The following is a 13,712-nucleotide window of genomic DNA, read 5'->3' on the forward strand; positions in this document are numbered from 1 at the left end:
CTTATCCTCTAATCCTTACTGTTTCTTTTTTATTTTGCTTTATCACTTTGGAATTTGGAAAACAGAGAGGTCAAATAAAAGGAGAGACAAATAGAGAAAGGTGTTAGAGTGGCACCCAAGGCACTTTAACCTGACTTGAAAGTGGAGAGCACTATCAAGGAAATTGAGTGCAGCCTTAGGAAACCCCATTGCTGGGAAAAGAAGAAGATAAAGAGTTGGCAACTCTTCCCATCAAGTCTCCTTCTCGGGGAAGCCTTCCTGATGAAGCTCTCCATTCTCAGGTCAGTTAGGACTTTATCAGCCTCCCCATGCCCTGGTGAGTACTTTATTTGCCCTAAACACATTCACTTTGGTTACATGTTCCTTTTGTGGCCCCTTTCAGGTCAGAGTCAGAGGCCCTCTTAGGTCAGATTATGTACTCCTGAGGAGGTCCTAAGGGCTTATGCTCTGCAGGGAGGTACTTAGGAGATATTCTATTTGCTGAACATTTGTGGAACAATGACCATATGTGAAACACTGTGCTTGATTATGTAGGCATTCTGAGAGAAAGGTCTAACTTGGGACACTGAGGAAATTGCAAGTGAAGAGTGGATAATAAGAGAGATAGCTGCTTAACTTTGATGCAAAGTAGAAAAATAAGTACATGAGAAAAGCGCTAACCAAGGGTGCTGGGAATCTGCCTATCTATCTATCTATCTATCTATCTATCTATCTATCTATCTATCTAGAGATAGGGTCTCATTCTGTCACCCAGGCTGGAGTGCAGTGGTAATGATCATAGCTCATAAGCTCATGCAGCTTTGAACTACTGGGCTCAAGCAATCCTACCACTTCAGCCTTCCAAATAGCTAGGACTACAGGTGCACACCGCCACACCTGGCTATCTTTTTTTTTTTTTTTTTAATACCTTTTGTGGAGATGAGGTCTCACTGAGTTGCCCAGGCTGTTCTCAAACTCTTGGCCTTAAACAGTCTTCCTGCCTTGGCCTCCCAAAGTGTTGGGATTACAGGCTTGAGCCACTGTGCCTGGCCTGGCACTGGGAATTTAAAGGAATGAGGCAGCACATCTGATGGGGGAAATCAGAAATAATACCAAGAAGGAAGATGTATTTGCAGTGCATCTTGAATAAGTGAGCCAAGCCAATGTTTAGAAAACATTGGCACTTTTGTGGAATAGCAGTTTGATTCTGGTAGAGAAAAGAGTATGAGGTGATGGTGGGTACAGCAGTCAAGGCCATGAGGAGGAGATGGAGTCAAAATCAGGCCATTTGGTTGCTGAGGTACATGGCAGTTATACATCTCTAGATTTCTTTCCCCCCAGAATGTTGATTCTCTGTGAGCATGTGGGATTTTCATTTTTTATTTTTTTGAGTCAGAGTCTCGCTCTGTCACCCAGGCTGGAGTGCTGTGGTGTGATCTCTGCTCACTGCAACCTCTGCCACCCAGATTCATGCCATTCTCCTGCCTCAGCCTCCCAAGTAGCTGGGACTACAGGCACCCACTACCACGCCCAGCTAATTTTTTGTATTTTTTAGTGGAGACGGGGTCTCACCATGTTAGCCAGGATGGTCTCGATCTCCTGACATTGTGATTCGCCCGCCTCGGCCTCCCAAAGTGCTGGGATTACAGGCGTGAGCCACCGTGCCCGTCCGGGATTTCTACATTTTATTTCTCTTGAGCTCATTACTCAATTCTTGAGAGGTCTTTCATTTTATTTTCCCACTGAATGTATAATTTGTATTAAAAGTATAAAAGACTAAAAAGGAGATTGAGTACTGAGCATGAAGGTCCTAAATTCATATGGGTGAGCCATGCATGATCAGAGCTGTAACTAGGAGGTTTTGTTTGCAGGGTTAATTTAATGTGAGAGACAGGAAGGGGCCCCTACTTTGTCAAAGTGGGAGTTTTGATGGCCCTAATCTATAGAAAGTACAGTGAGAGAGAAAGGGAATAGAGTTGAAAATCTAAGGTAATGCTCAGGTTTCAAGCCTAGGAAGTTGAGAAAATGGCAAGGCCATGAACAGAAACATGGAATGAGTATAAGACCGATTTGAGATGGAGGATGGTGAGTTTGCTTTGTGACATGTTAATCATTGTAGATAGAGATTTGAAGGTCATTTGCAGAAGTGAACTTTGAAAATAGAAGAGTGTTTAACACTAAAAAGAGAGAAGAAAAGGGCCAAGGACAGAAACCTGAGGAGCTTTCCTTTGGTGATTTGTTGGGGGATGGAGCAGCATAGTCAGTGCAAGTGAACCAGGGGAGGGCAGTGGCACCGGAGCTCAGGGAACCCAGAGCATCCAGGTGGTTTGGATACTGCCTGCAACGTGTGGGCTCTCAAGAAAGTCTTTTGAACTAGGCTGAGAGAGATGTAAGATGATAGAGATTTGGTGAATGAGTGGTGTGGTGGCCCTAACGAGGGAAGCTTCAGCACAGACTGGGATCAGAAGCCATATGCAGAGGCTGTGGAACAAGGAAGTGGTGAGGAAAGGGAGTCAGGCTGTGTCTGTTTTTGGAAGTGGTTTGATAGAGAAGGAAAGAGGAAACAGCAGAAGCTTGGGAGGGTAGCACTGCTTAGGAAGGTTTCTTTTTAAGAAGTCAGGAGAAACCTGTGGCAGGGATGGATGGAAAGGAGAGACTGAGGATAACAGAAGCAACAGGACATTAGAGGGGTGGGAGGCAATGAGATAGAGAGTCATACTCATTAACATACCCAGCTTGGCAGAGGAGAGGGGGCCAGACTGAGGAAGAGAAGAACTTCTTCCGTCTCTTCTCAGGAAAAATTGAAGTGAGGGTTGGATGCAGTGGTTCACACCTGTAATCCCAGTACTTTGGGAGGCCAAAGCAGGGGAATCGCTTGAGCTCAGGAGTTTGAAACAAACCTGGGCAACATGGCAGGACCTTGTCTCTACTAAAAATCAAAAAAATTAGCTGGGTGTGGTGGTACACACCTGTGGTGCCAGCTACATGGGAGGATCACTCGAACTTGGGAGTTCAAGGCTGCAGTGAGTGGTGATCATACCACCACACTCTAGCCTGGGCCACAGAGTGAGACCCTATCTAAAAAAGAAAGAAAAAAAGAAAAGAAAAGAAAAGAACTGAAGCAATGTCACCTGCTCTCAGCAGGAAGGAAAGTGGATAAGGTTGTAGATTTGAAGACAGTGGCTAAGGATTAGAACAGCTCCTTTGGTGGAAGATGTGGGGAATGGGTCTGAGATCTAGAGTGCTGAGCAGCAGTAACCAGGCAGAAATGGGAGAAGACCAAGGCCTGGTGCCTTGGGCATGGGAGCATCAGCAGCCCCAAATTCTGGGCTTCAGGTTTGGCAAGAAGGCAAGGGGAGGCCAGGTAGAGGTGACAGAGACCTGGAAATCTGGATCAAAACAAAAGCAGGCTTATAGAAGGAATGAGGCCAGATGTGGTGACTCCTGCCTGTAAACCCGGTGCTTTGGGAGGTGGAGACAGTAGGATTGCTTGGGGCCAGAAGTTTGAGATCAGCTTGGGCAACGTGGCCAGACCCCGTCTCTACAAAAAATTGAAAAATTAGCTGGGTGTGGTGGTGCACACCTGTATTCTTAGCTACTTGGGAGACTGAGGTAGAGGATTGCTTGAGCCCAGGAGTTCGAGGTTGCAGTGAGATATGACCAGGTACTGCCTGGGTGACAGAGTGAGATACTGTCTCAAGAAGAAAAGAATAGGAGGAAAAGAAAAGAAGGAATAGGAGCAGAGGAACTAGGGAGGGAACAATATTGGGTCACTTATTTTCTCATGTTCCCCTCTCTCCGTACAGTATTTAATGTCTTTTTTTTAACCCTAGCCTCACCCTCCTCATGACTTATAACTAGTCTCTTTTAGTACTGTTCTAGATTGTGTGTGCTACAATGTAGAAAATAAAATAATGGAAGCTGATCCTAGGATGAATACATCCTAGGCTGCTACAATTTATTCCAGGCATTGTGTTAAGCATTTTGCATGCATAACCTTATTTATTGCTTATGAAAACTCTGTGAGTTTAAATGCTAAGCTTTTAATATTTCTTCTTAAAGATGAGTCACAGAGAGATTGGATAAATTGTTCAAGGTCACATGGCAAGTGAATGATGGAATTGAGTTTTGGACCCAGGTGGGCTGATTTGAGCCTTACCTGTGCTCTTAACCACTTTTCTAAACTGCCTCTCTGCCAAGACCTGCCACACTTGTCATAGAGCAACTGCATTGCCTTTAAAAAAAATCACTCAGTCAAATTGTCATTGTCATAACAATAACATCTGAATCAGCCTTTACAGTTTGGAAATCACATTATTTCTTCAGTCTTCACAAGATCTCTGTGAAGTTTGCAGGCATGTGCAGGACAAAGGAAGAGACCTTCAACTCCAAAATCTCTATATCTTTACTCCTGGAAGTCTTTGAAGTTTTGTTATTCCAGAGTGTGACCAGACCAAAGAACTGTGATATTTTTTTCTGTTAACTATGCTAGGCTTTTTTTTTTTTTTTCTTTTTTTAACTAAAGGAGTTCTTTCCACAGACCTTCTGCTTCTTTCCAGGTCATAGAACTCTATATGTGGGAGTTCGGATGCCGCTTGGCCGGCAGAGCCATCGGCACCACCGCACTCATGGCCAGAAGCACCGGAGACGAGGGCGGGGCAAAGGAGCCAGCCAGGGGGAGGAAGGCCTGGAAGCCCTGGCCCACGGTAATGGCCTTGGGAGACAGGGCGGGTGTCCATGGCCCAGAGGCATGGGGAGGCTGAGGGAACATGTGACTGACATTAGAAGCTGGTCTTGATTCTTGAGCCTTTTTGTAGGATTTTCAGCGCTTCCTTCCAAGAAGAAATGCCTCTAAGAGGCAAAAATATTTTCATGAAAACTTCACAGTTCTGACCTCCTAAAATCAATACCGTAATAGGTAAAATCCCTTGCTAGAGAATTAGCCAATCTTTTTGATCAAAATTCACCAGTTTTCCAGTTTCTTGTGGGTTTTCTTCAAGTGGTCTTCATTCATAAATTTTTCCTCCCATGAAGCTACTTCTACAGAGTAGCTTTTCCTCTGAGAATAAAGAAATATTTTTCTTCTGCATTCGTTGTCTATATATATTCCTAAAATTGTTAGGTAGGGAAGAATGCTATTTCTGTTCTAAGTGTGAGGCTAGAGCAGACCTTTCTCTTTGGTTGATTTCCTAGACACACCATCTCAGCGTGTTCAGTTCATTCTTGGCACCGAGGAAGATGAAGAGCATGTGCCTCATGAGCTGTTTACAGAGCTGGATGAGATCTGTATGAAAGAGGGAGAAGATGCTGAGTGGAAGGAAACAGCCAGGTAAGGCCCTAAAATGGCCTGCATCAAGATCTGCTTGGGTAGGCAAATTATACCTTTCAGCAAGTGACAGGCCTGCCTGCCTTATTTCTTCTTGGGAGAAGCTGTGACTGACACGGGGACTGACATTCCAGCGTCTCCCATGGAGAGTTTTGGTGTTGGCATCTTTATGATATCTTTGGTGATATCTATGCCAGTTGACCTGGAGCATGGGATTGGTGAAATAACATGGGATAGTCAGTCAGGGGTCCCCTCTCATTTGTTTGGGGCTCAGAGTAAGTTTATGGGCTATCTTGGTACTATTATAGGTCTGGCTTAGAAGATGTAGACAGGGCCACCTTCGTGGGGACCTAGTTTAGCAGACGCAGCATAGGTCCAGACTTCTTCTGCAAGTGAACTATAGGGTTCAAATTCACCGGCAGTCACAGAGTTTTTGAGACTTTAACTTCCTCTGGGACAATTCAACCTCATAGAGATCCTTGGGATTATATCCAGCCTGACTGTAGGCTTCCTGGAGTGGTTATAGAATAACTATGCTTCTCTGAGACTCAAATCCCAGAAGAGCCCTCAGGATAACCAAGGACATGTCTAGGCTCCTCTAGTAACTGACCAGTGAACCTTACAGATGATGCCTGAGCCTCGAGGAAGGAGCGAGGTGGGTAATTAGGAAAGTGTGGCTTCAGCTCTCACTGAAACAGTTCTTGCTGGATGCCTGCTGTATTGTAAATGTTATGGGTTGAGAGATTTAAACAGGCCAATTGACCTGGTACTAAGTGAAAAGGCAATCAGTCTTTTGTTATTCCATCTTGGCAGACTTCTAAAGGTCACACAGAACACTGAACACTAAAGGTCACATAGGACAATGATAAAAAAAAATATATCATTTTATTAATGTGATTTGTCAGTATGTCCAAATGATATAGATTAAATCTATTTTTTTAATTGTACAGGTAACTCATGCTTATTATAGAAAGTTTAAGAATAAAGATAAGCAAAAAGAAGAAAAAAATTGTCTGTAATTCCACAGCTGCAGGGTTAGTGAGGAATGTAATATTTGGTGTCTTATACATGTAGGTATTTGACTTTTAAAATTTTTTTAAAAATGAGAATGGAATTAAACTATACTCAATCTTGCAGTGTTCTATTTCCTGCTTTTTTCACTTATCAATGTACCCTGAACATATAGATTAGATTTTACAATGTTCAGTATGGCTATCCAGATATTTTCCTCTGTGGCTTACATTGAAGATTCTCTCTTAAAAATTCCTCATTTTCTATCTTTGGCATCTAGTTATTTGTAATGCTTTCAGGTGGCTGAAGTTTGAAGAAGATGTTGAAGATGGAGGAGAACGCTGGAGCAAGCCTTACGTGGCAACCCTTTCATTGCACAGCCTGTTTGAGCTAAGGAGCTGCCTTATTAATGGAACAGTCCTTCTGGATATGCGTGCAAATAGCATAGAAGAAATTTCAGGTAAGGTTGGGGAAGGAAAAACAGAGAAACTTTCTTATAAATTTAAGAAGAGTGGGAAAAAAAAGAGTGTGGTGTGGCAGAAAGAATACAGTGGCTTGTGTGACCTTGGGCAAGCCACAACCTTCCAGGCCTCAATGTCCTTGACTGTGGGAAGTGTTTCAGGCTAACAAACAACTCTACGTACTTCACAGGTGTATTATGGGATTCAAATGACATGGTGTTAAGTTTCCATTTGTCTGTTTATTCAGCAAATGTTTTATTTTGTATCTGCTATATACTTGGTAATGTGCTAGGCATGGGGGAATAAAGTCCCCTTGGGTACGGTGGCTCACACCTGTAATCCCAGCACTTCGGGATGCCAAGGTGGGTGGATAACTTGAGCTCAGCAGTTCCAGGCCAGCCTGGTCAACATGGTGAAACCCTGTCTCTACAAAAAATACAAAAATTAGCGGGGCATGGTGGCTCATACCCGTAGTCCCAATTATTCAAGAGGCTGAGGCATGAAGATCACTTGAGCCTGGGAGGTCAAGGCTGCAGTGAGCCAAGATTGTGCCACTGCACTCCAGCCTAGGTGACAGAGTGAGACCCTGTCTCTTAAAAAAAAGAAAAAAAGAAAAAGAAAGAAATGATTCCTGCCTTCAAGGAGCTCACCTTCAAGTGGGGGAAATAGCCATGGAAATGACAATTAAAATAAGTGCAACAACAGAGACATGCTTGATAATAATTAGAGAAAGGGACAATTGGAAGTTGTGTGGAAAAAAGGAGTAAAGAGAATTAAAGACTTTAAAATATAGCATCTAGGGCAGATATGCAGGAACTTGAGCCAAAGTGCCTCTACCTCTTCAGTAAGATGTGAAGGGGAGATGTCTAATTGTTCTTCCTGAAGTGATTGAGTGTTAAGTTACTGTGTTTGGGGCCTGCATGGAGAAACACCTGGGCGCATGGTGTGAGTTTTCCCTTGAATTGGTTCTGTTTGGCTGGACAGGTTAAAGACATATTTCTCCAAATCTTTCTCTATTTCAAGTATCCGAGTCATTCTGTCTCTCTGGGATCATAGGAGGACCCAGGGGAGGGGTAAGCACTGATGGGACATTGGATCCCCCTCTTTGTACCCCAGAAGTATCACTTTGCCTGGGAAAAATGAAATTCTCATGTTCATCATTGGAGTCACATTTTGCTAACTTTTGACTATTTGTCTGAAATCCTATGAATGTCCCTAAAAAGGTTGTTTGTTAGGGAGAAGAATCCCTGGGAGCCATTGAAGCTGTTTAAAACTTTGTAAACAACAGCAGTCACTGGAGAGTTTTGGACAGGGTGATGATCAATCAGATTTTGCATATTAGAAAGATAATGATGACAGCAATATGGAGGGTGAATTGATGGGAGAAATGCATTAGGCTATTGCAGTAGTTCAGGTGAGATCACCTGCACTGTGGGCAGTGGCAGTTAAGGGATGGATAATTTTTCTCCTGATAACTTTAAGTGATAAGAGAGATAGAGGGAGACATGAGGTGGATGTTCTTTTTTTTCCCCCAAGATGAAGGGTCCTGAAGCATGATTATAATATCGGGGGAAGGAACCAATGAATATAAAGGTTAAAAATACAGAAATATGGCTCTTCAGCTTGAATATGAAATAGATTTTCCTCATTTATTGCTTCTAGTACTTGGATAGTCGTGGATGGAATTAGAAATTGAGGATAGGTTGAGGTTTTTGGGAGGCTTTTGAAGTAGTATGTAGGACTGAAGTAAAGTGCTATGATTCTTCACATCAGGTACCTAATATATTCATAATATTTTAGTGATACAGAGTAAAGTGCATAAAGGAAAGTCAGCACTCTCTCTATATCATCTCGTTTAATTTCCTGTAACAACCTTCTGACAGATAATATGAGCTCCATGTTACAGATGAAGAACTGAGGTATAGAGAGATTATATACCTTGCTCAAGATCACACAGCTAGAAAGTGGTAGAACAGGGAAACAATGTGGGCCTTTAACTCCAGAACCCATACTGATAACTGCTATGTTGACTGCCACTTATCCCTAGGTATTGAGATTTTTTTCCCCTTCAACTCTGTTGGGCTTGATAGGTTTAAAGGTGATACTTGGTGGTAATTGTCTGGGGTGAGTGGTTAGTTAACTTAATTTTTCTTATAGATTCCTCTTCTAAATATCCCTTTGGAGTTCTACAGTTATAGTTCTTCTTGACAATTACAGCAATGTTAAAATCTTGGAGGAAGGGAATGTAGGGGAAATTTGGCAGATGACAGAACAAAGTAGGTGATAATGTGAACTTTCAAATTATACAGTCCTGAATTTGAATCCCAGCTCTGCAAACTGCTAGATGTAAGACGTTGGAGAATTTTCTAGCATTTGGGCCTCAGTTTCCTCATTTGTAAAAATTGTTGTGCTAGTGCTCACTAGTTTCTATGCCCAATAATAATAATTTGTAACATGAATAAAGTATAACTTTTCGCAGTCACTATCATCAAATGGTACTTTCAGACATGAAGCTGAAATTGCACCTCAATGACCCTAGTGGAGCTGCTTCCCCCTACTCTATGCCCTTTACCCCGCTCCACCTGATGTTGGCCTCCTTGGGTTCATTAACCCTCAGTCTGAGTGTTCATGTGAGTGCCTACTTTCCAGACCTGATCCTGGATCAGCAAGAACTGTCCAGTGACCTGAATGACAGCATGAGGGTTAAAGTGCGGGAAGCCCTTCTCAAAAAGCATCATCATCAGAATGAAAAGAAGAGAAACAACCTCATTCCCATTGTTCGCTCCTTCGCTGAGGTTGGCAAGAAGCAGTCTGATCCTCATTCGATGGATAAACATGGTAAGATTATTAGGTGATTTTTCTCTCTTTATTAATAAGACATTGGGAACTAGTTGGAGATACTGACTTACTAGGGGTAGGGGCTGTATTTGTCTAATATGTTTCCATGTCCACTTAGGCACTTAGTACTTTTTCAAGACTGGTAAGATTGGTGACTGGGACTGGTGCCCATCTCTGTCTCATGGCATTCCTCAGATAGGTTTTAACGGACCCAAGATGAGGGACTTATGCCCCAGGGTGGCCTCAGAACTGATGTAGCTTTTGAGAGATAGCCACATTGGGGATAATTTGAGACCAGAGAAGGTAAACTGGAGCTTTTTAGAAGCAAACAAATGTCTTAGATTAGGGAGGCAAAATACAGTAGAGTAGGTTCTTGAGTCAGACTTGTAGGCTTGTGATTGTGGCTTTACCACTCACAAAATATATGACTTTGGGCACTCTACTAAGCCTCTTTAAGTCTCACTTTCTTACCTATAGAGTAAGAGTAATAATAGGACCTACTCCACAAATTTATTGTGAACTTCAATGAGTTAATCCATGTAAAGCCTTAGCCAGATGCATGGTGGATTATAAGCACTCAGAATTTCAGCTGCTGATTGGTTCCTTTTCCTGTGGCCAGGCAGGGTCTCATCTACATTTATTTCCTGGTCTCTACTCATATTGAATCACCATGTGCAGGGGATATGCCTGGGAATCTATATTTTTGAAAAGTTTTCCATAGGGGTCTCTCATATGCATGTCTGGTGAAGGATCACTGCCTTAATAGAGAAATAAAAGAGGGTCATAAATGTGTTCAGAAAGAAGGTGCAGAAGTAGCAAGAGCTCTGTCCTTCTCTTACCACTAACTAGTAGATAAGGAGAAAGATATGTGTGGGTCTTGACTTCATAGTCATCTTAACCTCTTTTCTATGTGGGCTTTGCAGGAGAAGGCAGAACCACCTGATACTGGGTGGGATGTATCAGAAGGGGAAAAGGGCAGGGACTCAGGATTTTGTTTGATTTTCTCCATATAGGTCAAACCGTGTCTCCTCAGTCTGTTCCAACTACAAATCTTGAAGTAAAAAATGGAGTGAATTGTGAACATAGTCCTGTGGATTTAAGCAAGGTGAGCAGAGTCGTGGGAAATTGGCTTCTAGGCCTAAGGTTCTTTTTAGTGAAATCCAGAGTTTAATTGCTGGAATCTGGGTAAGGTTTAGTGTTTCAAGACTCTTTCCCTAAGACTAGAGCTTTTTCTGCATAAAAGGAGGCCCATCTGTGCATGTCTTTTCCCTTCTACTTCAGCCTGGGTGAAGCTGACTCAACAGTTTCTTCCTCCAGATTCAACCTACTGAAAACTGAGACTAGCTACTTAGAATCTTCCCTAACACAGATCTCTTGATTTTTCAATTATTTTTTTGGTGCCTGCTCTCCAGCAGTTCCTTCTCACCCCCAAGGGTTTTGCCAAAACAGTATTTTGGATATCTATTTAGAGACAGATGTCTCCTAAAACTAATTCTTGGTTGAAGCTCTCCTTGAGGACTGTGACTTTGGTATCTGAGGCCTTCTGTAGTAGCAGTGCCTCACTGCAGCTTCTGGTCCAAGCCTTGGTCTCCTTGTCTCTAGCCTCTCCTTGCTCTGGTCTGTCTTTGACACTGTGTTTCTAAAACACAGATAGTGTCTTATCACTTTCTCTGCTCATAAGGCTGTCCATTTTATTTAGAAAACCTGAAACCCCTGACAAAACATTTGAGTGTTTAAAAAGGGAAAGAATGTGACCCAGAGCTTCAGAAACAGTTTTCTTGGAGGAAGCTTAGGGGACTGGGATTGAAATAAGAATACCTGGTTTTAAAATCCAAATCTATACCTTAAAAGCTCTGTGGTCCTGGGCAAGGCAACTTCACCTCTCTGGGTTTCAGATACTTCATTTTTTTTTTTTCCTTTAAGTGGGATGAATGCAGTCTGTCATATCTTCCTTCTGGGGTTTTTGTAAGGATCAAATAAAATAGTGTAAGAAAACATTTGCTAACCATAAAATGACATATGAGTGTAAGGTATGAGGAGGGTGATTGATATTTAAGGTGATGGGGCCGGGTGCCGTGGCTAACGCCTGTGATCTCAGCACTTTTGGAGGCTGATGCGGGTGGATCACATGAGGCCAGGGGTTTGAGACTAGACTGGCCAACATGGCAAGACCCCATCTCTACTAAAAATACAGAAAAATTAGCTTTACATGGTGGTGCATGCCTGTAATTCCAGCTACTGGGGAGCCTGAAATACAAGAATTGCTTGAACCTGGGAGGCAGAGAGCTGTGAGCACTGCACTGCAGCGTGGGTGACAGAGTAAGACTCTGTCTCAAAAAAAAAGTAAATAAAAATTTAAAAAATGATATTTAAGGTGGTGGTTCCCAAGTTGTCAGAGGATTCTTTTGAACTTTCAGGTAGACCTTCATTTCATGAAAAAAATTCCTACTGGGGCTGAGGCCTCCAATGTCCTGGTTGGTGAGGTGGATATTTTGGACCGTCCCATTGTTGCCTTTGTGAGGCTGTCTCCAGCTGTTCTTCTCTCAGGCCTAACAGAAGTGCCAATCCCAACAAGGTAAAGGCAAAGATAAAACTCATGCATTCTATCTAATATTCAAATTTATGTAGTGCTGGTAGAAGAAACCAGTTAATACTGAAGTTTAGAATTAATTAATTTTAGGAATGGTGTTTACAGTTCAGCAGAAAAGCCAGATGTGCTGGTGTGTGCCTCTAATCCCAGCTACTTGAGAGGCTGAGGCGGGGAATTACTTGAGCCCAGGAGTTTGAGCCTGCAATGAGCTAGAATCCTAGGATGGCACCATGGCACCCCAGTGTGGGTGACAGAGTGAGACTCTGTCCTTTTTTTAAAAAAAATCAGTAATCTCAGAAAATTGAGGTATATTTGATTAACCACCATGAAAAGGAATTCTGAGATTTCTCAGGCTGTGACTGCACAGTATCTTCAGTCTTGGAAACAGAGAATTGAGACCATTCACAGGACATAGCAAGGGCCAATAACTTGTTAAAATAGGAAGCCAAGTCTTATCTTCTCAGTTCTATAGAGCCATATTCCAGGGAAACGTCTCTGAATAAAGGTATTTGTTTCCCTTTACACAATTCTGGCAGGGTTTGCATGGTTTGCAGATATACAAGCATTTGTTCAAAAGGCTATTCATGCACTCTGAAGGTGGTGATGCTGGTGATTCGGAGCCCTGCTACTTACAGAGAGTATTCAGATGTCCAGAACACATTTAGACTCCTATGTAAGGCTTCATCATTTCAACTTCCTTATCCCTCTCCTCTCCCTATCATTTTCTTATTAGAACAATAAGTAGAATTCAGACAACCTTGAATTTGCACCACAGTGCCATGTTTTGAAAAAGCATATTTTCTACAGCTAGGAATTGTGTCTATGGAAACCCTAAGAAATGTAACCACATTATTGAATGATGCCACACAATAGCTTCCAATGCCCATAGTAGAGCTATTATTAGGTCAAAGCAACTCAAAGTGCTCCTTTATTACTGTCTCCTTGTTTTGTTTTTTTTTTTTTTAAGGTGCAGTGATGATTTCTGTATGATAGGAGAGAGAAATCTTATGCTGTTTAGAGAGTACTAATAGCCCTTCTTTATATTTACTCACATAATTTCCTCCTCTGTGTGTTTTGCCAGATTTTTGTTTATCTTATTGGGTCCAGTAGGGAAAGGTCAGCAGTACCATGAGATTGGCAGATCCATGGCCACCATCATGACAGATGAGGTATGTGCAACTTCTGCTTCAGTCTTCCATCTCATAAATATTTATTGAATATTTACTCTGTGCCAGGCACTATGCTAGTTGTTGGGGATAAAATACTTTCCATTGCAATGTCTGCTGGGAAGTAGTTCAGGGCACTTCTCTGAGAGCCTAGTGTGGAAGGACCAAGCTCTAAAGGATTTTTCTTCCTATGTTATCTCTCCTTTTTTGAGTAATCAAGAATGCAGAGAAATCTTTTTCTGGGGAAACTACTATTGCCAAGTAGGATACAGAGAGAAATATATTAAGGTTGGCTTAACTTTCAAGAGAAGATGGTTAATTAAATACATTCAAGCTATTTA

General features: G+C 42.2%; 1 protein-coding gene across 5 annotated transcripts in view; it reads left to right on the top strand.

Annotated features, from left to right (window-relative positions):
* The window catches only part of SLC4A8 (solute carrier family 4 member 8), an 83,843-nt gene that overhangs the window by 22,412 nt on the left and 47,719 nt on the right, over positions 1-13,712 (top strand). For 3 of the 5 annotated variants that reach the window (XM_077952434.1, XM_015151614.3, NM_001258188.1), the window contains 7 exon segments: positions 4,539-4,685; positions 5,173-5,308; positions 6,616-6,776; positions 9,427-9,615; positions 10,629-10,720; positions 12,033-12,190; positions 13,287-13,374. In XM_077952434.1, the coding sequence (XP_077808560.1) occupies positions 4,539-4,685; positions 5,173-5,308; positions 6,616-6,776; positions 9,427-9,615; positions 10,629-10,720; positions 12,033-12,190; positions 13,287-13,374 (971 nt within the window). 5 annotated transcript variants of the gene reach the window in all.

This window comes from Macaca mulatta, chromosome 11 (assembly GCF_049350105.2).
Source record: "Macaca mulatta isolate MMU2019108-1 chromosome 11, T2T-MMU8v2.0, whole genome shotgun sequence".
Lineage (NCBI taxonomy): Eukaryota > Metazoa > Chordata > Mammalia > Primates > Cercopithecidae > Macaca > Macaca mulatta.